Source organism: Nelumbo nucifera, chromosome 2 (genome assembly GCF_055504915.1).
Source record: "Nelumbo nucifera cultivar China Antique chromosome 2, China Antique-T2T, whole genome shotgun sequence".
Classification (NCBI taxonomy): Eukaryota; Viridiplantae; Streptophyta; class Magnoliopsida; order Proteales; family Nelumbonaceae; genus Nelumbo; species Nelumbo nucifera.
The window spans coordinates 33,797,257-33,823,611 of NC_142650.1; the positions used below are offsets into that span (position 1 = coordinate 33,797,257).

The 26,355-nt window shown below is 40.4% G+C and overlaps 2 protein-coding genes across 2 annotated transcripts; both read left to right on the top strand.

The window, feature by feature from the left end:
- Positions 1-1,239: 1,239 nt before the first annotated feature.
- LOC104603245 (translation initiation factor IF3-2, chloroplastic-like) lies at positions 1,240-13,749 on the top strand. The gene is made up of 9 exons (XM_010267222.3): positions 1,240-1,804; positions 1,922-1,961; positions 2,045-2,104; positions 5,361-5,413; positions 8,749-8,804; positions 8,905-8,938; positions 12,212-12,284; positions 12,558-12,650; positions 13,437-13,749. Exons 1-9 carry the CDS (start codon positions 1,518-1,520, stop codon positions 13,578-13,580), a joined length of 840 nt encoding a protein of 279 aa, XP_010265524.1. The 5' UTR covers positions 1,240-1,517; the 3' UTR covers positions 13,581-13,749.
- Positions 13,750-16,589: 2,840 nt separating this feature from the next.
- Positions 16,590-19,073, top strand: LOC104603244 (heat shock 70 kDa protein-like). Its single transcript, XM_010267221.3, has one exon. The coding sequence runs from the start codon at positions 16,874-16,876 to the stop codon at positions 18,851-18,853; it is 1,980 nt and encodes a 659-aa protein (XP_010265523.1). The 5' UTR covers positions 16,590-16,873; the 3' UTR covers positions 18,854-19,073.
- The last annotated feature ends 7,282 nt before the right edge of the window (positions 19,074-26,355 follow it).

Consider the following 26,355-nt stretch of genomic DNA (forward strand, 5'->3'; position numbering starts at 1 on the left):
TAGAGTGCCAGGGTTGCTTTACTTGGGGTGGGCACTCCAATGCTTAAGTCAACGAATAAGAGATTTTTAAGAGAGCTAAATGTGAGAGAGGTGCGAGAGCTAAATTGTGCATGTACCTTCTGAGGTTGGAGGTTAGGCCCTTATATAGGCATTGTTTGGCGTGGGTTTCACGGACCGCGTCCGAGATCTCCAGGAAGATGTGCCTAACTGATTCAAGGTCATCGGAGGTAGACGTGCACATAGACCAGTCTTTGTGCCTTATTCGGTTTCCTCCGGAATATTCGGTGTGGGAACTAACTTCCGAGAGACTTAGGAGTGACGGGATGCATGCAGAATTGGTTGGTGAACACGTTTCACAGGTCGCCACCTGGACCTCAATTAAGTCGACAAGCCTTCGAGGGGTTCGCTCCTCACGTCGAATTCACTTCAGCTGGTACTGACGATGTACCACAGGTTGGTCCTGGACAAGGTGCTGCTAGGCGCCTTGAGTTGTGGATGAGGTCACGAGCTAGATTTCCACCAGGTCGGCGGAGGCAAGTTGCCAGGTTGGTGGCAGAGGTAGGTTGCCAGGTTGACGGCAGAGGCAGGTCACCAGGTTGGTGGTGGAGGCAAGTTGTTTGGTCGGCGGCAGAGGCAGGTTGTCAGGTCAATGGCAGAGGTAGGTCGCCAGGTTGGCGGCGGAGGAAGGTCACCAACTTGGACTCCATCATTCTGGCTAAGGAAAATCATTGCCTAGGTGATGTTAGAGTGTCATCCAACTGTTTTGAAATGCCATGTGTCATGATGTCAGTGGAGGGCCAAATCTGCCAGACATTAAAAACTAAATATAATAAGGTTAAGATATAACTGGTTCAAATCGGTTTATTTTTGGTTTAGGAACCGAAAACCGAAATTTACCATTCAGTTTATACATATGGATGAATCGAAGCCAACCCAAAAACTTAAAAAACTAGCTATATCGGATCGGTTTGCGCCAGTTTGGTGAGTTTTGTAAACAGATGGGATAAGGTGATTAAGTGGTTGTTAGAAGGGGATAACCTAAAAAAAAAAAATGACGGACAGCTGATTTGTGCTCTCCGGAGTCCGGATTTTTCATCAAACAAAGCAATAGCTTAAAAGCTATCATTATAGGGCCCACCTCGGAAAGCCAGAAGCCGCTGCGCGTGCAGCACGTCAGCCACAAAGGGTCGAGCTCGTCACGGGCTTACCTCAAGGTCCTCAACCTAAACTCGATCCAAAGGGTCGAGCTTAGCACGGGCTCACCTCAACGTGTGTGGATAAGGTGTAGTCATCTCATCTCCCACTCGGCCCTGATAAACACTCTCGAACTCCTACTTCGACTCTTTTCACCGTTGCACTCAAAGAACTCATCCAATCCAAAAGCAGCGCCACGCTCTCCTCTATTATGCGCCCTCCGCCCTGGTCGCATTTCCTAAATTTCTTCTGAACAACGTCAACTGTTCAGCAGCAACACAATTCACGGAAGGAGTGTAGGGTTCTTAACCTGCGCACCCTCCATGGCTGGGCTTACCAGTAGTTTCCCTTTCAAACCTTTCCTATCTCAAAGAACACCTCCTTCTACGCTCTGTCTTTCCCCGCTTGAATCCAAGCTATTAGGAATTCGCTTATGTAACCCTAATTCCGCCAGAATCGATTGCAGCGCCTCCCTTTCCTTCGCTCCTCAGGTTTCAATAACCGCCCGGTTTGGCGGATACCGGCCGAGTCCCGGAAATATAAGGCGGTCGAGAGACACCCGGAAGGCCGAGTTTGAAGCCGATTCTGCACTCGATATGTCCAGTATCAGGTACTGTGTTGCTTGCTGTTTAATCTGTTCTATATTCAAAATTCCAGTTGAATTCAGTGAGGGTCGCCACTCAGACCAAGTTTCTGTTGTTATTGTTGTTGTAATGATTTGGAACAGGTCAGATTCTGTAAGACTTATAGATGAGCAGCAGAATATGGTCCGTTTCATAACTTTCACGGTTTGGATTCAACATTGTTAAGTCTTTCATAAATCGAATTGAATTGATTCCTTTTTCCCCAGGTTGGGGTGGTATCTAAAAGCGAAGCCATTCAAATGGCGGAGGATGCTGAACTTGACCTAGTATGGGATTCCCTTCTTAAGTCAACTTTTACTCGTTTTTTTTTTTCTGATTTTACTGATATGTTCTTTGAAACTTGTATAAAATGACTGTCTTGTTATCAATTCTTCATCTATATATTTAAATTATCCATATTGTTTTATTTTCTCTTGATAGTGTATATTACCTCTGGAGGGAAAATGTGGTAGGCTTTTTTCTATCCAACTCTACTCAAGTTAACTTAAACAAAATCTTACTCCAACTACTTGGGTGGGGCAACACGAATCTGGTTGTGACAATCTACTCTATATAGGTTTTACCTGGTTAAAGCGCATTAAAACGCATTAGCATAAAATACAGGCCAGAATTTATACCTAAATATGGATTTCAATGTTTTATTCCGATTCCCAATTAGGAACAAGGCTCTTTGGTCTAGTAACCTGTAATTAGCAATGCAAGGCAAAATGTTCAATTCTCAGAGTAATTTCTTTTATTTACTTCTTGTTTGTTCTAATGTAGGCTGCTGTAATGGTTCAATCTTGTCAAGTTAAATTTGGAACCTTTGGTTCTCATTCTTGAGGAAGTAGGTTAACAAACTTGGTATTTTAACTTGTGGTCACCTTTTCAAGTAGCAACAAGTGCACAAATATGTCTCTTTAGAAAGCTTATTTTATCAGTCAATTAGTCCAAGATTGCAAAATTAGGCTGAAAGTTGAGAAGATATGTCAAAACCTTACATAACCTTCCTACTCTAATCCTCCTACATGATCTTCATTGGAAAAATGTCTCACTATTGAAATTGGGTTTATTCTCTGATAACTTTCCTCTTATTTGTTTATAGGTAGTAGATAGTAGGGGGTTTTGTACTTTTGTTATTCTAGAATGGTTAGGCCCGTTAGGAGAGTTGGAGATTCTGTAGTAAGCTATACTTTATAGGCATAGGCAGAACTTTCTCCCATGCATGTCTTCAAATATAACTTCTTAATCTCTTTAGGGAGAATTAATCCAGATTGGATCTTTATAAGGTATAAGTTATTAAATTCAGATTTTGACAAAATTTACATATGTTCAATGTGAATCTGATGGTTTAGAACTCGTGGAAGTCCACCTAATTAATGCTGCTAGTTGTCTGATCCAGTGTAACTGGCAAGTGGACTTCAGTAACAATATGTAAATCACACTTCATCTCCATATGTACTTTTCTGATTCTGATATGCTCTACTAATCTCAGGCACTGAAGAGTTGCTTTTATCTCTGCTTTCACTGAGTCATCTTGTCCTATTAGACCTGAAAGGACTATAATTATGTCTTCTGTTGTATTCCTAAATGCTCCCTCTGAATATGATAGTTCTAGTTTCATTTCACAAGGAGTAGCAATCAAAATTCAGTTTTCTTGCTCCTTGAGGAAGAAGGGTCCAGCTCCATCTTTTTCAGTGTTTCATAGGTGATATTACCACATGAGCTCATTATGAAATCACATAATATAGGAAAAATATCTCTGAATTCCTCCCTAGTCCTAGCCAAATGTGCTACTCTACTGGTGATGGGATGGATAAGAGTATCACAAATCTGCTCCCAGTACTGAATATTCAACCATTCTTTTCCTCTCAAATGCTTCAAGGGGTGGCTTCTTTGGTATATCTCCACATAATCTCCCCCTTTTTGTCCTAGGTTTGGGGGGGGGAGCGAATGCTGTAGAGAAAGGCTGGGAATATCTGTTAGTGACTGCCTGCTGTCAAGGTAGTGCAAGAAAACATCTCCTAATCCTTGAAATTTGAAACAAATGAGCATCTAACAGATGAGTTGCCTTGACTTTGGTGCCAATTTTTCCTTCTAAAATGATGTGTTCTACATGTTTCACTGTTCACCAGGTTATTGGGGCTGGATAAAATTTCAGTGCAAGGGAATTCTTTTTCGACTCTCAAAACCCTAGGTCAATAATAGATGTTCACTTTTACCATAAGAACCCAGGTTAATGGATTCTTTAAAGTGAGATTGAGTGGAAACTCAGAAGAAATGCTTCTTTCACAGAGATCACTGGCAGAAATGGGGGTTTTTTGTGCGATAACAAAGGAAAGCCTCCTTTTATCTTTGCAGAAAGTCTCCATCTGATTAAAATCATTGTGAACAGGCTTCAAATTGTTCATAGAGTTGTAAATCTGCTAATCTGTATAGAGAACACAATGTTAAAATCTAAAAAAGTCTTTTGTTGCTAAACTTGCGTTCCAATATATCAACAACCTGGAAATTGCAGCATAGGATATTGTTGAACCAACCAAGCAGTAGATTTTCTTATAACATTTTGTTTTACTTTTTACAACTAAAATGGCGTTCTGTTGTTTTGTACCCTGTGTTTTAAAAGCAAGAAGCACAACTAAAGTGCAAGGTGTTCCTACTTCCTAGAGCCTAAGGCATGATGTGTGTGCTTAAATGAAGTGAGATACCACCTAGAGATAAAAGGAAAACTTAATATATAATATTCTGAAAGAAATAAAATCCTACTAAAAATTATAACTACAACATGCAATATAGTAATTTACCTACTAAAACATTGAATTCAATGTTAATTAATCAAAACATAGCAACAAGCCAGCCAGAGGGCACCCCATAAAATGAGCCCTCCCTATGATCTTGGGCATGTCTTTTAAAGCACCGGTTATCATCAAATTCTATAAGGAAGAATCAGATCTCTTAAGGGACTCTTGCCAAGAGAATCCACTAAACCTTTCACTGAACATAAAATTCAAGAAAATGAGATATTCAGAGGAATTTCTGATGGCTGGTTTGTCTAAAGGTGTGTGAGAGTTGCTGCAGGAAATACTTGTCTTAAATCTTAATACAATAAACCACTAGAGTTTCTCAAGTTTCCTTATGTAATAACCATTTGAAAGAAAACCTCATATTTAGATCATTTAAGATGTTCGAAGAGGGGAAAAAGCTTGAGATGGCATTCTTTTACAAGATTCTATTCTTTGATTCATGTTATTCAATATTAGATGCAGCTGAACTAGCCTTTAGCACAGTAGAGAGTACTTTTAATATCACCCAGAAGGGGCATGCTTGATTTGATGTAGGAACAAAGACTTATTAGTTTCCTCTTGCTATTCTATTTGTCTAGTCTATTATCAAGGAATAAATACATCATGGCAGAAGTTGTCTACTTTTAGAACCTTACCTGGCTCTTGCTTTGTTAACTTTCGCATTGAGCTGCATATGCATTTGAAAAATTGATTATTCTATTCAGGAACTCATATGGTATTTAAATATCTTTTTCTGCAGGTAATATTATCACCAGATGCAGACCCACCAGTTGTCAGAATAATGGATTACAAGTATGGCTTATTTTAATCTGCTCTAGTATTTGTTTTCTTTTCTAGAAATTGGAAATTATCTCAGTTGCATTCCAAAATATCTTCTTCTGTTTGTAGATGTTATCTCTAATGTTTCTGAAACAACAGCCATTATGGTACCCCTTAAACTAACATATGCATACATCAAGCCTTTGAGATACTTGAGAGTAGTAAAGGAAATCCATGTCCTTCAGACATAGGGGATGCCTTTAGAGATAAGGATGGGTGTTTGATAGATTGGCCCAGCAGGGGATGGGGGCTCAATTAGACCTGAGCTCCTTGCTGCACTTCAAGGGGTTCAGTTAGCAAGACGATGAATCTTGAAAAGTTCATCATTGAAGGGGACTCCAAGTTGGTGATACAGGTTGGTTGAAGAACCGGAAACAGTTATCTGGGATTACAGAGGAGGATATAAAAAGGTTAAAATGGCTCACCAGTAATTATCTATCAAAAAAAAAAAAAGGCTCACCAGTAATATGATTTCAAGAGCTCAGCGAGAAAGAAGATCAGCTAATGGATTGGAAGATACTTTATCTAAACAAGGGGTTTCCAGGGATCATTTGTAATCTTATTTTGTTGTTGTGTTGTTGAGAGTTGCACCTCGCACCTTTCAGTGGTTATTTGTGAAGTTCATTTCTCTTTTAATAAAATTCCTCTTTAGTTATTAATGAAAAAAAAGTAGATGTGCATGCATATATTATAGGTATAAATTTTTGGTTTTTGTTAATGTGGTTGTAGGCCTGATTCACATGTAAAATATATCATCCCATTAAGAAATTGCTAATTGTTACTTTCTTTTTAAAATATAATTCTAGTAGTATCTTGATATTAGGAACATCATTTTAGGATGCTGTTTTTATGAGGATTGTTAATGTTCACATTTATTTATATACTACTTCCCTTCACTATTCTATACCTAGGTTGTCATAACTGCGATTTTCATTTGAGTGTTTTTTTGATTTCTTGTTCTCTGTCATTTGAGAGAGAGAGAGATTGTATTCTCAAATCGATAATCCCCTCCTAGCTTCCTTTCCTTATTTATATACTGCTGTTACAATTCTGTTATACCCGCCTCTCCACTTGTCCAGTTTGTTAGTTAGTTTGTTCTAGTGGTTGGCTGTTAGTTACATTCTTTAAAGGCTGGCGTGGCCTTTTCTTGTACACTCGTATTCCCTTTATTTGTGTCTCAACAGTCCCTCCTCCCTTGAAAGCGACCTTGCCCTCAAGGTCAAGATGTAGAAACCTATTATGTAAATCCAAGTAAGGTTCCCAAGTTGCATCCTCAATTGGGAGACCTGACCATACCACCAATGCCTCTGGTTCGATGTGATTCCCTTTGCGTATTCACCTGAAATCTGTTCCTTAGGTTCTTGGAAGATCACTGAGAACTTCTGAAGTAGCTGCTATAGTTGTGTGCGGCCTTCTTCGGATCTGCTTCCTTGGGCTAGAATGGGGCCGTTCCCGTGGGAGTCTATCTGCATTAATATGATGTGGGCTGGGTCTGCTGCCTGTTTCCTTAGGGAGGCGAGACTAATGGGGCCTGGACCCTTGGACAACTGCCCTTGAATATGCACCTGTGAGCTGCCCACTTGAAAATCCATGGTGAGGCGGGCCCAATCACATATCACCGGCCCTAGTTGCCTTAACCATTGGACTCCGAGAACTACATCTGCTCCACTGATTTCCAAGGGGTGCAGATCTACCTCGAACTCATGTCATTGTATCTTCATCTTTAATTCTGTGCATGTACTGTTGCACACCAGGTTGCTCTCATTAGCTACGTGCACCCGGAAGGCTGTACATGGTTGGACCGGAATCCCTAGTTGTCCGACCAATGTTTGGGTAATGAAATTGAGAGTGCTGCCACTGTCTATCAGAACTGACACATGGCGCCCTTGTACCAGTCCGGTTACTCTCATAGTTTGAGAAGAAGCAAGACCGGTCAAGGCTTGCAGGGATACTTCCGGGTATTCCTTTGTCCATTGCCCCCATTCTTGGTTGTCCATTGGCTCTTCAATGTCTGTTGATTGCTTGACATATTTGGTTTCAGGTTGAAGGAAGAAAACTTGAGTGATCTTACAGCGATGGCCCAACCCAAATTTGTCTCCACATGCATAACAAAGGCCCTTTTCCCGTCGGGCTTGCATCTCAGCTCATGTTAACCTCTTGGCTGAGCTGGGACCTGAACTAGAGTTGGCGTCCTTGCCTGTGATTCGTACTCCTAATCTGGGCTCCGGTTTACCCAAGATACCTGGTTTTGGGTTCGGTATACCTGGTATGATCACAACTCCCAAAGGTTGATTAATCCTTCTTGCCCGATTCAGTTTGTCTTCATGTAGTCGAGCTAATGCTGTTGCTTCAAGAAGGTGGTGGGCTGCATGGCTTTTACCTCCAGTCGCAGTTCTTCCCTGAGTCCACCAACAAAACTGCCGACAAGCGCGTTTTCTGGCCAGCCTTGCACGCGCACAGCTAATCTTTCGAACGCCATCTGATAATCTTGGACGGAGCTGGTCTGTCGTAGCTTAGCGAGGCTTTCATCATAGTTCTCAAAGGCTGAGACTCCAAATCGCATGGTTAAGGCGTCAGTGAAGTCTGCCCATGTGGCTCTTGGGTGTCGTCGCTGGTACCACTAGTACCAGACGATCGCCTCTCCTTCCAGGTGTGCAGAAGCTAATGGGACACAATCAGGTCCCTGTGTGTCGTGGTAATCGAAGTATCTTTCTGTTCGCAGAAGCCAGGGTGTGCGATCTCCCCCTGCGAAGATGGGAAACTCGATTCTTGCTGTTCTTGATCTGCTTCGATGACTGGTGTCACTGCGCTCTTCCTAATTCGGTGCAGGTGGTGCCTGTGCCAATCGTTCAAGCAAGGATGCGAAGCTTTCTTTGATTTCTTTGACGTCAACCGATATTCTTTGCATTTCTCCTTCCATGTTGTCGACTCTGTTCTCCATTGCGGGTGACCTTGTGCTTGGCATCTTGGCTCTGATACCAACTTGTTAGGGACTGCCTAACTCAGGGACTCTTTCGAGGGAGCCTACCTCCTGAATGAGAGAGAGAGAGAGAGAGAGATTGTATTCCCAAATCGATAATCCTCTCCTAGCTTCCTTTCCTTATTTATATACTGCTGTTACAATTCTGTTATACCTGCCTCTCCACTTGTCCAGTTTGTTAGTTAATTTGTTCTAGTGGTTGGCTGTTAGTTACATTCTTTAAAGGCTGGCGTGGCCTTTTCTTGTACACTTGTATTCCCTTTATTTGTGTCTCAACATTTTTATATTCATAAAAGTGTATTTATATATTATTTTCATACAATTGCAGCAAATACAGATATGAACAGCAAAAGAAAAAAAGAGGACAACAGAAGAAAAGTGCTGGTGAATGTCTTTTTCCTCTTCTGTTATGCTTTAATTCATTGATCAAGGTGCAGTATGTATTACAAGTGGAAGTTAACAAATAAATGCTCCTACTGTGCAGCCAACCGTATGGATTTGAAGGAACTCAAAATGGGGTATGATTTTCTATGATTCTATTTCTGTATATTTGATTTTTCATGTCTCTCCTAAAAATATGACTTTGACAGATGTGTATGGCTAAATGGATGAGTGGTAAAATTAGAAAGGACAGGGTAAGAAACAAAGTCATACGAAAGAACTAGGAGTAGCTCCAATATGTGAGAAAATGAGAGAAAGTAGATTGAGATGGTTTGGTCACGTGCATTAGAAGACCATCTACAGCACCTGTTAGGAAAAGTGATCTATTACAAGCTGAAGGGGCTAGAGGAGCTAGGGGCAGATCAAAAGGGCTTTGGTGGCAGTAATTAGAAATGATTTAAATGTTCATAATTTAATGATGGATATTGCCCTGAAATGGAATGGTGAAACAGGGTACATGTAGCTGACTCCATATTGCTGGGACAATGCTTAGATGATGATTATGTCTCTCCTAAATTGTTCTGTGGTCTTTATTTGTTTTTCTATACATCTATTTAAAGGTTTAATTGTTTATGGTCCTAATAATTTTATGTACTTGTAATAGTCTATCTCATTCCATGACTTTTAGATGTTGGCATGCTGGTACATGTCAATATACATGGATACTTGGCACCTATGCCATGTACCTAAGTGCCATTGATTGAAACACCAGTATGAAGCTTATGGGAAGCAAGAAAATCTTGAATATTTAATTGAAAGAAGATCGAATCGAAAACCATTATTGATTTACTAACTATTTTAGTAGTATATTGGATCATTTTGTGATGAGTAATAAAAAAAATTATTGTATACAAATTTAAAGATTTACAAAAGGGACCTAAACCCAAAATTATTTTACACTATACTGCCTTTCTTCACCTGAAAGAATGTAATGAAACAAAAATACATAATCTTTACTCTTGAAACCCTTGGAAAAAATTAGAGACTAGTCCATCCATGAGCTGTTGACATTGGGACATATGCACACCAAAGGCCTCTGTAGCCTTCTGAGATAGCCCGGCAAATAGAAGAAGGAATTACAGAGCAATCCCTACTATCTGAAAGGATGAAAGCCACAGAGAACTTCATTCAGGGAAAGAGCTTGAAACATGAAGCAAGAGAATCCCTATAAAATGAGGTGTATGGGCAAGAAAGAAAAATATGATTTACTGATAGATAAATTTCACATAATGCATCTATTTTGGAGTTGCACATGCCTTCTATTAAAGTGATCAATGTTAAGGGCTTCAAGGAAAACAAGCCATATGAATGTCTCTCCTAATGAGAGGGAAAAGACCTCCCAAAAATCCCATCTAGAACATTCTCATCTCTCTAAGGAAAACTAAGTGTATCTTCAACCTTCCTAAAAAAGAAAGAAAAAGAAAAGAAAAGAAGATACTACAAGGTCTTCCTACTCAAAATAGGCCCAGGAAAGAAAGGATTCTAGATGATTAAATCAGCTTGCAGTGCACGGGGAAAAATTCATAAACAATTCAACTGTCTATTTGAGAAGAGATCCTACATAGCCTTGTAGAAGGAGAGCTGTGAATACCAGTGCCATACTAAGCGGCCTTCGAAAGTCTAACCCAGTACCATCTCCTAACTAAGACTCTGCTAATGGTGTCTAATCTTCATAAATTTTGATGATACCTTTCACAAACCTCATCCCAATACCTCATAGGATGAACTGGCTGTTCTAGAAGAAGCCCAGCGATTAATGTATGCCTCATATTTGGAAGCCACAATCCTCTCCTCCCTTTGTAATCTCCATAGCCACTTGCCATGAAGAGCCTTATTCATCAGTGCCTTCTATTAGAAGCCATTCCTTCCAAATGTTTAGTGTGACAAACTCATTTCCATTTAACCAAGTGAAATTTACCCTTTATCTCCCCTTCCATTCTAAAATTCCATCTTTTTGGAGCACATGCCTTCCAATTGTTTCAGGTAATAAACTTATTTTTATTTAACCAAATGAAATTTATGCTTATTCTCTGTCCACTCCAAAGAAAGTCCTGTTATTTCTCCAATATCTTAGCTATTGACAACTGCATCTTGATTTTGGAAGCATGATAGATGGGAACACTGGCTAAGAAAGAAACTATTCCAATCTTCAAGTCTTCCACCATCCTCCTAACAATTGGATCTCAATCCTGCTTAGAGAACTACTGCTTAAAGCCCAATGGGAAGCCCAAATAGGAGCAAAGAAAAGTATTAGTAGATAGTAGGTTGTGGCATCATTTTTATCTAACTTTACAGATGAAAAAGTAGATGTCTATCTCCGTTCAAGGGTTGCTGAAGTTGAAATTCATGGATGCTCTATTGGCAACTGGAATTCAGAGTTGGGGCTGCATAATGAATTAGGTGGAATTTGTTGAAGGATATTCAAGTCCCATTGGAGAAGGAAATTATATAAGAAGTAATGGAATTACTCCAAGGCCTTACAATTTGATATTCATTGGTTCCGGGGAGGATTGGGACTGAGGAGACTGTGTTGGTGATAGGCTGGATAACAACTTTTCAGATGGACCATGGTAGCCAAGGCATTTCACTACAGAAGGTAGATCCTAAGTGTCAAGGATGCACAGCTTGTCCAAGTATGACATGTTTTAAACTTCCTTACTCTGAAAAGATAAATATTTTAGTGTTTCAACTAAGATTTTGAGACGTTCTAATAGAATTTGAGTGCTATAAAAGAAGTTCTAAAATTTGAATGCTATATATAAGTTTTGTGAGTTTAGGGGAGCAGATGGTCTAGTTGAGCCATCCATACTGCTTCAAGTTGGGAAATGTTCAATAAAAACCTGACACAAAATAAACCATTTGAATCAAATTCTAGATCATCCATCTGAAACCTGGCAAAACTGGGTGAGGGTGTGGCAATTTTGAATGTTTGGTTTAGAAATGCTCAGCCAGAACATTAGATTAGCCAATTAAGTTAGAAGCCTTTATAAAATAGGAACAGTTTTTTTTTTTCCACTTGACAATATTAGGGGCATAAATGCGATTTAGAGACACTGTCTTTAGATGGTTGGATCTGGCTTCATTATCTACACATTGTCATATGCTTCTACCTGCAAAAGTTTGTTTTGGTATGACTCTTATGAGTCAAGGTTCTTTGCCTAATAAGAGATTATGGTTCTTGCAATTGTACCTTGAGGCCTCAACCAGAACAAAGATGAAATGATGATTGGGATAAAAAAGAGTATATTTTACTTCAAGGTTCTTTTCATACTAAGGCATTTATAATTTGTTTTCTTATCATTCTGGAAGAAATTCTTTTGTTTTAGTGAATACTTTTGATTTCTTAACAGGTACAACATTGATTCACATGATTACTCTGTGCGGTTGAAATCTGCTCAGAAGTTTCTCAAGGATGGGGACAAGGTTGGTCAGAACTTTTCTCATATGAGTCTACAACATGTGTAGATGTTTGGAGTCCGGATCTCCTGCCCACACAAACTCTGTCCACGTTTATCACAGCCACAAATGGAGAACATCTCATCCTCTGCATAGTATTATGCAGGGGGAGATGTTCCCAATTCACGGGTGGTAGCGTGTTGTGGGTAGACGTGGGCAGGAGATCTGGACTCAGATGTTTGTATCATTTAGTTTTCTCCACTCATTACCAAATTGAGATCTCTAAGTCAACTTCTGCAGGTTAAGGTTATAGTAAACTTGAAGGGCCGTGAGAATGAGTTCAGGAATATTGCCATTAAACTTATTAGACGTTTCCAGAATGACATTGGGGAGGTATTGATAATATGCTTGCTTTACTCATAATTCATAAATTAAGAGACGCACTATAATAGTGTAACAAGTTAGTTGGATCTTATTTATAAGTATGCATACATTGTCACTGTCAGGTTCTTGTCCCAAATTTTCAAGATCAGCTATAGCAATTTTATTCCTGCATTTATACTCCATGAAAACATGTATTTTCAGATCCGCTCTCATTACTCCAATTCTTGTCTTATTCATCCAAAGCCCTCTACTGTTGCCTTATTGATTTTTCTTTTGTCCATGACTGTAGTACAACTATAGTAGCAAAGGGATAAAGACGAAACCCACAAAACTACAGTAGCGTCTAAATATAGAAAAGAAAACCCTGTGAACATTCATTTAGTGTAAATACAAGGAAGATGCTCAGGGATGGATTATAGTGGGCTGACAAAAAATGGGCCAGGCTGGGCTGGGCAAGCCTGTTGGGCTACCTGACCCATGAACACGTCTATTCCCAAATGGCTTATAGTGCAAATTGAATTTGGACCTGTCATATTTGGGAATGATGTAGGTCATCTTCACAGCTTACCGAATGGAAGAAAGACAATATGCCCCAGCTCCAGGTTCTTGTTTACTAAATGGCATCTACATTGGACATATATGAAAATGTATACACCATCTAGTTCAATTACTGATAAAAAACATATACATCACCCAGTTTGTACTTTTCACATATTCATCAATATGTATACATGCATCTAGGACTGTATGGGTTATATTTGTTCAGGGTTTAATGACAACTAAATAAACTTGCAGCTTGCAACAGAGGAGAGCAAAAATTTCAGTGAGAGAAACATATTCATTGTTTTGGTTCCAAATAAAGCAGTTATGCAGAAAATTCAGGAACAGCCAAAGAAAAAGGAAAAGTCAGCAGCAACTGAAGTTTCAGCTGGTGTCTGATTGGAATCAATGTTTCAAAGGGTAGTTTCTAGAGGGAGCAGGTAAACTTCATTTTTATTCTTTGAGGAGGATGGAGGTCAAGTAATGTGTATAGTATGTTGTTGTAATACATCTTCCTTTGCCAACAATATATTATTTTATCATAATACAGAAGAAGCCTTTCTGTATAGATACTGGCAGCAATATTCCTCTGCTTTTTCTACTGAATATTTCATCCGTGGACCTAATTCTGAAGGATTCTGCACAAACTTTTGAAATATAAAATACGGAGAAAACATAGATAATCATGTAGTTGGTTGTTGCAGGTTGATAGCAAAAGTTACTATCAAAGCTATTAAATTTAGAATCTTGATCTTAAAATAAGATCGTCTTGCCTCAGTATTGAGATCATGGGCACATACAAGCTGATGAAACTCAGAATTCCTCTTCTTTTCCACTATTTTAATGAGAGAGAGAGAGAGAGAGATAGACCCAGTTTTTTCAACTTCACCTGTTCACTGGTGCCCGTGAAAGACAGTGGCTTTAGACCTGTCAAGTTTTCCCAGTTACTGAGCTCTATCATACATCTTTCTTACCTGGTGCTCATTTTCGAAACAGTCCGGAAAACTCTGACAAGTTTCTACAAGGTTCAAAGCAATGTTATCTGCGGTATCAGGTCCCCTCCACCGGGGAGTTGGGATCTGTCCCAATACTCTTCCAACATGATCTCTGTCTGCACATCTCACCTGAAGTACCCTTCCAACATGATCTCCGGGGAGTTGGGACTCACGATGCATGAGATGTGTGGACATGGGTCATGTTAGTACATGTTAGAATGGATTGCTGAGAGGAGATTCAGACTTACACGGGAGTAAACTTTGGGGATGATAAAAATGGTTAAGTACACAGCACTCCACTGCAGAAATCTGAAATTACAGCCCCCCATAGTTTACTAGTAGTTTCCTCTATAAATCGAATCCTGCCTGTGGATTTGGCATCGATCCACGATCGAGATTCATCCCACCTGTAAGTGGGGCTAAGAATTCTGGGGTGGGCTGAACAGTGATTCTCCCTAATAAAAATACATGCACTGGCAATCTGGCCTCTCCAGAATTGTAAGGGTAATAAGAGATGAGGAAGGAAATGTGTGTTTTTTTCTCAGGCCCAATTGAGCAAGGTGATGTTGCCACACCAGAACTCATTTTATTTTTTTGGTAAAGGCCACACCAGAACTCTAGGCAGTAGTTTTTGGAACCGAGAAAGCTAAAGAATTGAGTTTTGAAAGGACAATTATTGAAAGTGATTCCAAAATAATTGTGGACTGCTAAAGGGGAAATGAGTGTCTTGGCACCTAAGGAATGATTTCAGGTGGTTCAAATGGCTTTTTTAGGGCATGTTCATTCAAGTTAATGGGGTTAGAGGATGATTTCAGTTAAATTAATAGTCTAATTTATAATAAATAATAATATTTTAATTTTCAATAATTTTTGAAAATTTATAGCAAAAATATACAATTATTGAAAATAAATTTATAATGAAAATATAATATATATTTAATAAAAATATAATAATTACAAAAATATAAAAAATACTGAAAGTATATTAAATTAGTTAATAAATAGTGTAATATCAAGTAAATATTAATCAGTAAATTATAAAAATACATAATTACTAAAAATAAATTTTTAAAAATACAATAAATACGATAAATTAAATTACAAAAGTGAAATAATAGTTTTTTAGTCTTCAATAGTTATTGACAAATTTCTGTTAAATACAAAACAAAAATAGATTTATTAATAATTATTGAAAACATATTTATCAAAAAATACAGTATACAATTACTAAATATAAAATAAATATTAATTTTAGTTTATATATATAATGAATATACACTATTATTATAAAATTATTACTAATAAATGTTATTTTTTTGAAAGTTATTTTATATAATTATTAATTGATATAAAATTATAATTAATACTATTATTAAAAATTTGTTATTAATTTTATAAAATATTAAGATTTTATTAATACGAATATTATGAAATCTATTATAATTATTTTTTTTTACTTTTAAGATTTTTTATTTAAATTTATTACATAATTTTTTTATTTTAACTATTTAAAATTTAGTCATGTTAAGTATTTCATTATTTAAATATTTAAATAATATGTAAAATATTATAAATTTTCATTATTTGAATTTTATTTATTTTATTGTTATTATGTAATATTAAATATTTTTTTATATAATTATTTATCTATTTTTAATGTTTTGTTATTTGAGATATTTAGTTATTGTAATATTTAAATAATGTTTTATTTTTTAATGTTAAATTTTTATTATTTGAATAACATTTAAATTGAATAATTCGTAAAATTTTAATTTATTTTGTTACAACATAATTTCATGATGAACTTTGTATATAGAATTATTAATAATATGAATACTATTAAATCTGTTATAATTAATTTTTGTGTTTTGAATAAAAAAATTTAAAGTTAGTATATAATTTCATTATAATATTTAAATAATTTTATAAATTTTAATTGAAACTTTCTTTAAATAGATATAGATAAAAAGTGAGGTAGAGGATAAATAGGAATTAGAGATAGTTTAGGAGGAAATCTCTTACTAAATAGATAGTTTAAAAGATAAATAGGAGTTAGAGATAATTTAAGAGATAAATAAAAATTAGAAATAATTTTGAAAAAAATAGGAGAAAATAGGAAAAAATGATACAACTTAACTAAATATTAAAAAAACAAATCCCTCATTTTTTATGGTTATTAGAAATAGTTAAGCTTATGTTATTTTTTGATTAATTTAATAGATAATTATGTGAAATTAAAAAATTCAAAACACCAAAAAATTAGAAAGTAGAATTTGGAGCATGGCTTGGTATATATATATAAATAATAGACAACCATCAGTTCAATAATAACGAACATTCGATAAAGTTCTAGAGATAATTCTGGTTAAGTTTCCAAAGTTAAATTGTCAACAGATATTTAGAGAAGCATCTCGACAGAGATGTCTCTGGTCTCTTCTACAGAAATCTCGAACGTTCACATAATCTCCTCAACGGACATATAAATTCCTCCACCCCTCCATGATCGAATCAGTCTCAAACAACAACCAAATTTCGAATAAATACAAGCTCTCTGTAAATTCTCCATTCCGTCTTCTAATCTCTGCTGTATCACAATCACTCTTTCTTCTCCGTTCTTTCCTTGATCGTTGTTACAGCTTATCCACTGACAGCCAACGCATCTGACGCATTTCGTGATCAAGGTTCGAGAAATAAAAAATGGTGGCTATGAGTGGTAAGGCCATCGGTATCGACTTGGGTACCACTTACAGTTGTGTGGGAGTATGGCAGAACGACAGGGTCGAGATCATCGCCAATGATCAAGGCAATCGGACTACACCTTCTTACGTTGCCTTCACCGACACCGAAAGGTTGATCGGTGATGCAGCGAAGAACCAAGTCGCCATGAACCCAGCCAACACCGTGTTCGACGCGAAGCGTCTCATTGGTCGACGGTTCTCCGACCCATCTGTCCAGAGTGACATGAAGCTATGGCCTTTCAAGGTTGTTCCCGGGCCGGGCGACAAGCCGATGATCGTTGTTCAGTACAAGGGCGAGGAGAAACGGTTCGCTGCTGAGGAGATATCTTCCATGGTGTTGACCAAGATGAAGGAAATTGCAGAGGCGTATCTGGGTCAGACTGTCAAGAACGCTGTCATCACGGTGCCTGCTTATTTCAACGATTCTCAGAGGCAGGCCACGAAGGACGCCGGAGCAATTGCTGGACTTAACGTAATGCGGATCATCAACGAGCCCACTGCAGCAGCGATTGCTTACGGCTTGGATAAGAAGGCGTCAAGGTCTGGCGAGAAGAACGTTCTCATCTTTGATTTGGGTGGTGGAACATTTGATGTTTCTCTGTTGACGATCGAGGAAGGAATTTTCGAGGTAAAGGCCACAGCTGGAGATACTCATCTCGGAGGTGAGGACTTCGACAACCGGTTGGTTAACCATTTCGTTGCAGAGTTCAAGAGAAAGCACAAGAAAGACATTAGCGGCAACGCGAGGGCTCTGCGGCGGTTGAGGACGGCCTGTGAGAGGGCAAAGCGGACTCTGTCCTCCAGCACGCAGACCACCATTGAAATTGATTCTCTTTATGAAGGTATCGACTTCTATTCCACACTCACTCGAGCACGGTTTGAGGAATTGAACATGGACCTGTTCAAAAAGTGCATGGAACCAGTGGAGAAGTGCCTCCGGGACTCAAAGATCGACAAGAGCCGGATCGATGACATCGTCCTCGTTGGTGGGTCGACCAGAATTCCCAAAGTGCAACAGCTACTGCAAGATTTCTTCAACGGGAAGGAGCTCTGCAAGAGCATCAACCCCGACGAAGCCGTAGCATATGGTGCCGCTGTTCAGGCTGCAATTCTAACCGGAGAAGGAGACCAGAAGGTCCAGGACCTGCTGCTCCTCGATGTCACTCCTCTCAGCCTTGGAATTGAGACCGCCGGAGGTGTGATGACCGTCTTAATTCCAAGAAACACAACAATCCCAACGAAGAAAGAGCAGATTTTCTCTACCTATGCCGACAACCAGCCCGGTGTCCTGATTCAGGTCTACGAAGGCGAGCGTTCGATGACCAAAGACAACAATCTGCTTGGCAAATTTGAGCTCAAAGGAATCCCTCCGGCACCAAGAGGCGTCCCACAAATCAATGTGTGCTTCGACATTGACGCCAACGGAATCCTGAACGTCTCAGCCGAGGACAAGACTGCCGGAGTGAAGAATAAGATAACAATTACCAATGACAAGGGAAGGCTGAGCAAGGACGAGATCGATAAGATGGTGAGGGATGCTGAGCGGTACAAGGCTGAAGACGAGCAAGTGAAGAGGAAGGTGGAAGCCAAGAATTCATTAGAGAATTATGCATACAGCATGAGGAATACAATTAGAGAAGAGAAATTTGCAGGGAAATTGAACCCGGCAGATAAGCAGAAGATCGAGAAGGCAATCGACGAGGTGACGGATTGGGTTGACAGGAATCAATTGGCAGAGGTGGATGAGTTTGAAGACAAACAGAAGGAGCTGGAGGGGTTGTGCAACCCAATCATCGCGAAAATGTATCAGGGGAGCGGCGATGTGCCAGGGGGTATGGGTGCTGGTACCAAGATGCCTGCAGGAGAGTATGGTTATGGCCAGAGCAACCATGGTGGGACTGGTGCAGCAGCTGGGCCTAAGATAGAGGAGGTTGACTGAAGGGATGTAGTTGGATTTTGCTATTAAGGTGGTCGTTTTTTTTTTTGTTTTTTGAGTTATGTTCTGTTTTTTCTTCTGTGTTTTTGAGATCTGTCTGTTGAAGAAGGTGAGGAAGACTTGATTTTGGGTTGTTTGAAGAAAAGAATAGGAAAGGAAAGGACCCATTAATACTTGTAATGTAATACCATTACCATTGCAAAGAAGGCCGTAAATTTCCCAATGTTTTTGAGAACTTGCTAATTTTTAAGAAATAGGCTTATATCAATATGAAGATATTGAATGATAAGGAACCCTTCCAATTAAGACCAAAGGTCTCTATGCAATTTAAAATTCAAATATAAAATACCCAAAGTTGACTTTTTTTTTTCATGGTTTTTAAAACCGACCAGGTTACCAAATCGGTCAAGGTCCGGTTATCCAATCTGAACGGTCGGTCTGTTCTGACAAAAAAAATTAAAAATAAAAAATTTAAAAAATGGTCAAAACCATTCAAATGGTTCGAATGGTTAATCGATTGGTTCAGTGGCTTGTTGACCAAAATTAACGGTTTTGAGAAAAAAAAGCGATTTTGAGGAAAAACGGAATTGGTCAAGTGATCAGTTTCCGGTTTTTTCGGTCTGACCGTTCAGTCTGATCCGGTTTTGAAAACCATGTTTTTTTTCATTAATATTCTAATAATCTATTCCCATCCTTTTCTTGTTGTATGTATGGACTTCCTGATAATTCTAGAGAACTTAAATGCTTATTAAGACCTTTATGAATTTGGTCATAAAAATTGCCATTGAAGGGTGATTTTATCATAAAAATTGTTATTTATAGTGATGTGGATACATTTTTAAGAAATGTTAATGGTGCATTAACAGAAGGTGAGTTTCAGAGGAAAATAAAATTTACATGATGAATTTTAGATATTTTGAAAAGTTATGCTAAATTTAAGAGAAATGCTGAAAATTCATGATGAATTTTAGATAATTTCCCTAAAATCTAAGATTTACAATGGCATAGTAGTTTTGGATTTATGAAAGCTTTTAAATGTAACCTTTCATCGCAGGGAAAGAAGTCTGTGATAAAACAAAACACGTGATAGGTGTAGTAGGGGTTGTCTGCTATTTTCTATTTTTTTTGTGGTTATTTTAGACTATCTTTTATTTATTAATTTATATTTTGTTTTAATTTTTTATCATTTTCTTCTATTTTCTGTATCATTTTATTTTCAGTTATGCTTTATTTTATTAACTTTTTACCATTATCTATTTTGTTTTCATTCCTATAATTTTTTTTTAAAGCACCATTATGGATGGGCAAATTGAGAATTTTAAGCCTAATAGTATGGTATCATCAATTTCCGTTGGGTTACGGACTCCACATTAACCGAACCGAAGTGGTAAATATTAAGGGGATGTTTGGAACCGCCACGTCGGATCCATATAGACGTTTTAACAAACACCCATATATATGAATGTTTGGTTCAGGCATTTATTGAAAAATTGGGTAAGTCTTGTAAATCGGTGAACCGTTTCCCCCAATGGTTGACTGATGTGTATCCTATGTGGTGCTTACCTATCAGCATGTGCATGAAAAAAGGTGATGGAAATCACCTTACCAAACAGTATACTGTTGCTTACTATCTACGTGGCAGAAGCGTTTTTTAGTGAAATACGGATTTTGGAAATCTGAACGTTTTTTCTTGAAAATCAGTCCAAAAAAGCGTCCGCGCTTCCAAACACCATCTAAATAAGTATAAAGTAACTCAAACATCAGGGTAAGTTAGCATAAGTTTATATATTATTTAAAATGTACTGCAGGCCAGGCCAGGTCAGTCCTTAACTATTGGGTTCAGGTCCAAGCTTGGAACCTCTAAGCAATCACCTTTAGACGTCAACAAGTCTGGTTCAGTATTGATTTGAGCCAAATCCAAACAAAATAGGCATTTAACTCAGTACAAGTCAAGGTTCAAAGTATTGGAAATAGCAAGTGTATCGGATATGCAATTTTAAGAAATGTATTGGGATATGTCTTGGATATGCATGTGTATCGAAGAAAAATTAAGATACGCATAGATACACATGGAAACACTATAAATACTTCAATAAATCATAAAAATTCAACAATAATACTAAATATAAAACCTCAAAGAGGTATATATATACATTAAATTAATATATTTTAAATTTTTAATGGTTTCATGAAGAAATACATTGTAGTTAGTTATAATTTTATTAAAAAACCTATGCTGAACTATAATTTATAAATTATAATTCTTAAGTTTTATGGGATGGCGTTGAACCATAAAACATGCATTGGCACAATTTATAAGTGAAAATATAACTAATAATTATTATTTATTATTTATTTTAAAAAATAAAAATTAAAAAATAAATAAACATTGTACAATATATTTGAAAAATAGTTATTAAAGAAGAAATTTCAATTGCTTTATAAATATGATAGATCATCCATAGAATTATAATATATCCAATCTATATGATCAAAAGACAAAATATAATTAACTATTAATTATTTTTAATTTTAAAAATATAAAAATAACAAACAATTATTAAAGAAGAAACTTCAATTACTCTATGGATATAATAGATCATCCATAGAATTATAATTTTATTCAATCATTGTGATTAAATGATAAAATATAATTAATTATTATTTATTTTTTTATTCTAAAAATATAAAAAATAAAAAATAAAGAAAAAATGCAATTACTCTATGGATAACTCTATGGATATGATAGATAAATCCATAGATCTAAAACATATCAAGTCTTTATATGCGGAGAAAAAATTACATTTTCAATTTTTTTTTTAATTTATATTTTCCCCAAATATCTTCATGAAATTTCCATAGAACTACTCGTAACACACAAAATTGTGATTATGAATGCAAGAAATGTAGATCAATGTAGATTTAAACATTTAAGAAAAAATCACAAGATATTATAAAAAAATGAAAAAACTTGCCTAATTTTGTCATATTTTTTCAATATTTAAGAAATCTTCAAAAAAAAAAAAATCCACACTTGTTTCTTACAAATTTTTGCATATTTAGAACTCTAGGAGTGAGGTTTCGAGCATTAGAGTCATTCACTCATTTGGAGTGAAAGAAGGCTTATTTCAGGGGAAAGAAGCTTGCTTTCCCTCTTTATTTTTTTTTTTTAGTTTTTGGCCGTATCTTTTACATAGCGTATCTGTTGATACGCCCGATACACCCCCGATGCGGTACAATATAGTGGAAAAGAGATGACACCACCGATTTTCCACTGTATCTTGTATTGGACATTTAAAGATACAATATGATATGCTCCATATCGGGTGTATCGTATCGAAATTTAAAACCTTGAGAGGATATGTTAACAATTTGGCAAATGATCTAGCTAAGAAAGGTGTTTCTTTGAGGGGGGGGGGGGGAGGTTTAGACACTTTGAGGCTATTTGTTTCTGATGTAACCGTTTTTGGTCACGTACCATTTTTTGGGATGTGTAAAATTTTTTGGCTAAGTACCTCGTGTTTGACCTAGTGGTGACGTGCCTTGGTGATGAGCTACTTGGTGGCGAACTTCCCGGGGGAGAACTGCCTGGTGGCGAACTGCCTGGTGATGCTTGCTGGTGGCGAACTGCCTGATGGCAAACTGCTTGATGGCGAACTGCCTGGTGGCGAACTGCCTGGTGGCGAACTGCCTGGTGGTGCTGCCTGATGGCGAACTGTCTGGTGACGAACTGCCTGATGGCAAACTGCCTGGTGGCGAACTGCCTGATGGCGAACTGCCTGGTGGCGAACTGCCTGGTGGCGAACTGCCTGATGGCGAACTGCCTGGTGGCGAACTGCCTGATGGCGAACTGCCTGGTGGCGCTGCTTGATGGCGAACTGCCTGATGGCGAACTGCCTGGTGACAAACTGCCTGATGGCGAACTGCTTGGTGGTGAACTGCCCGGCAGTGCTCCCTGGTGGCGAACTGCCTGGTGGCGAACTACCTGGTAGTGCTCCCTGATGGCGAACTCGTCACTTGACTTGCTCCTAGGCGGTCTGCAACTCAGAGGATGGTGGAGCTCCCTGGTGCAGCGCTACCTGACTACCCCCTGCGTGAGGTGATTTTCTCTCCTTTGTAGACAGCGGGAGCTGAGGGACCTGCGGGAACTGAATCAGAGGACCCGGGGGTATTTTCTCGGCGGGGACTCTCCGATGCCTAAGTTAGCATTCTGATTACAGAGGGCTTGGAGAGAAATGAGAGAGCTAGAGAGAGGGGGTTACCATACTCTTTCTTCCCCCCCTTGGCTTTGGGGGTCGGAGTCCTTATATAGTGGTGCCCTCACGGGTTAGGTGGGTAAAAAGCCTTCAAATGGTAAGACGTCATATCCCGTCAGAACCGGGGTACGGTGATGAACTCCTCGAGGTTGTCAGGTCGGCGCCTGTCAGTCGACGGGTCGGTGTCCGGGCCAGGTTGCCAGGCCGGCGCCTGTGTCTGTCGGCGGGTCGGTGTCCGGGCCAGGTTGCCAGGTCGGCGCCTGTGTCAGTCGGCGAGTCGGTGTCTGGGCCAGGTTGCCAGGTCGGCGCCTGTGTCAAGGTCAGGTCATCAGGTCGGCGCCTGTGTCCGGGTCATGTTGTTAGGTCGGCGCCTGTGTCCGGCTCATGTTGTCAGGTCGGCGCCTGTGTCCGGGCCAGATCGCCAGGTCGGCGCCTGTGTCAGTCGGCGGGTCGGTGTCCAGGCCAGGTTGCCAGGTCGGCGCCTGTGTCAGTCGACGAGTCGGTGTCCGGCCAGGTTGCCAGGTCGGCGCTTGTGTCCGGGTCATGTTGTCAGGTTGGCGCCTGTGTCCGGGTCATGTTGTCAGGTCGGCGCCTGTGTCCGGGCCAGATCGCCAGGTCGACGCCTGTGTCAGTCGGCGGGTCGGTGTCCGGGCCAGGTTGCTAGGTCGGCGCCTGTGTCCGGGTCAGGTCATCAGGTCGGCGCCTGTGTCCGGGTCAGGTTGTCAGGTCGGCGCCTGTGTCCGGGCCAGATCGCCAGGTTGGCGCCTGTGTCCGGGCCAGATTGCCAGGTTGGCGCATGTGGCAGGTTGATCCGGCCAGGTCGCGCGCAGGCCGCGCAGGTCACGCGCAGGTTGTGCCAGGTCGCGCGCAAGCTGCGCCAGGTCGCGCCAGGCCAGCCAGACCGGTGCCCGGGGGGGTAAGTTGTTGCCTGGGGGCTTGCCTAGTTGTCACGAGGTGCCACGTGTCGCAACTTCACTGGAGGGCCAAATCTGCCCTCATCAATTGCCCCCCACTCCCGAGCTGAGAGTAACTCAGCGAAGGGAGTAGATTTCTTTTGGCCCGTAAGTCGACGAGTTAGTAAGTTTTGATCCAATTCCTTAGGCTTTAGGAGCTGCCTGTATGTGGCGAGCTGCCAGTAAGACGAGGGGGTCTCCGCCGGTTTTAGTAGTGTAGCCCTTAGGCTCTGGGGCAACTTATAGTTCACTTTTGCTGATTTTGTTCCTGCTGAGAAAGCGATTGGATATTTAGCAACAATGTGGCCCGCAGGCTTTGGGAGTGACTCATAGTCTACTCTTTTTGATTTTCGCCCGTGCCGGAGAGGCGACTGGGTCTTAAGCAGTAATGTGGCCCGTAGGCTTTTGGGAGTGACTCGTAGTCTACTCTTTTTTGACTTTTGCCCGTGCCGGAGGGACGACATGGTCTTAAGCAGTAATGTGGCCCGTAGGCTTTTGGGAGTGACTCGTGGTCTACTCTTTTTTGACTTTGCCCATGCTGGAGAGGCGACCGGGTCTTAAGCAGTAATGTGGCCCGTAGGCTTTTGGGAGTGACTCGTGGTCTACTCTTTTTTGACTTTGCCCGTGCTGGAGAGGCGACCGGGTCTTAAGCAGTAATGTGGCCCGTAGGCTTTTGGGAGTGACTCGTAGTCTACTCTTTTTTGACTTTTGCTCGTGCCGGAGGGGCGACCGGGTCTTAAGCAGTAATGTGGCCCATAGGCTTTGCCTGTGAGGTGTCGAGCTATGATTGTGCTGCATCAGCTTCGTAATGCCGGTCACCCACTCCTACAAGAAGCTGCTAGGGGCTCGACCTTCGGGGGCAGCACTACTAACTTTAGGTTGCCAGCTCACACGGGAGCCTTGGAAGGCTCGACCGGTAAGGGCGCCTATGTAGTCTGTTGGCCGTCAACTCCTGCGGAAGCCACGAAGAGCTCATCTTTGTAGGGGGACCTTGCGGAGAGGACTGATGAGGCATCATCGAAAGTAAGGTTGGTAGAGCTACTTAGCCTGTTAGCCCCCTGCATAGTTTTTGAGTTCATAAAAAATGTAAACTATAAAGTGATATCTTCAAAAAAGTGAGGACTTAGCTTTGGTAGGATGAGAACTTAGCTTTTGTAGGATGAGAACTTAGCTTTTCGTAGCGTATTCCCACAGACGGCGCCAATTGATGTAACCGTTTTTGGTCACGTACCATTTTTTGGCTAAGTACCTCGTGTTTGACCTGGTGGTGACGTGCCTTGGTGATGAGCTACTTGGTGGCGAACTTCCCGGGGGAGAACTGCCTGGTGGCGAACTGCCTGGTGATGCTTCCTGGTGGCGAACTGCCTGATGGTGAACTGCCTGGTGGCGAATTGCCTGGTTGCGCTGCCTGATGGCGAACTGCCTGGTGACGAACTGCCTGATGGTGAACTGCCTGGTGGCGAACTGCCTGATGGCGAACTGCCTGGTGGCGAATTGCTTGATGGCGAACTGCCTGGTGCTGCTCCCTGATGGCGAACTGCCTGGTGACGAACTGCCTGATGGCGAACTGCCTGGTGACAAACTGCCTGATGGTGAACTGCTTGGTGGCGAACTGCCCGACAGTGCTCCCTGGTGGCGAACTACCTGGTAGTGCTCCCTGATGGCGAACTCGTCACTTGACTTGCTCCTAGGCGGTCTGCAACTCAGAGGATGGTGGAACTCCCTGGTGCAGCGCTACCCGACTACCCCCTGCGTGAGGTGATTTTCTCTCTTTTGTAGACGGCGGGAGCTGAGGGACCTACGGGAACTGAATCAGAGGACCCGGGGGTATTTTCCCGGCGGGGACTCTCCGATGCCTAAGTTAGCATTCTGATTACAGAGGGCTTGGAGAGAAATGAGAGAGCTAGAGAGAGGGGGTTACCATACTCTTTCTTCCCCCCCTTGGCTTTGGGGGTCGGAGTCCTTATATAGTGGTGCCCTCGCGGGTTAGGTGGGTAAAAAGCCTTCAAATGGTAAGACGTCATATCCCGTCAGAACCGGGGTACGGTGATGAACTCCTCGAGGTTGTCAGGTCGGTGCCTGTCAGTCGACGGGTCGGTGTCCGGGCCAGGTTGCCAGGCCGGCGCCTGTGTCTGTCGGCGGGTCGGTGTCCGGGCCAGGTTGCCAGGTCGGCGCCTGTGTCAGTCGGCGAGTCGGTGTCTGGGCCAAGTTGCCAGGTCGGTGCCTGTGTCAAGGTCAGGTCATCAGGTCGGCGCCTGTGTTCGGGTCATGTTGTTAGGTCGGCGCCTGTGTCCGG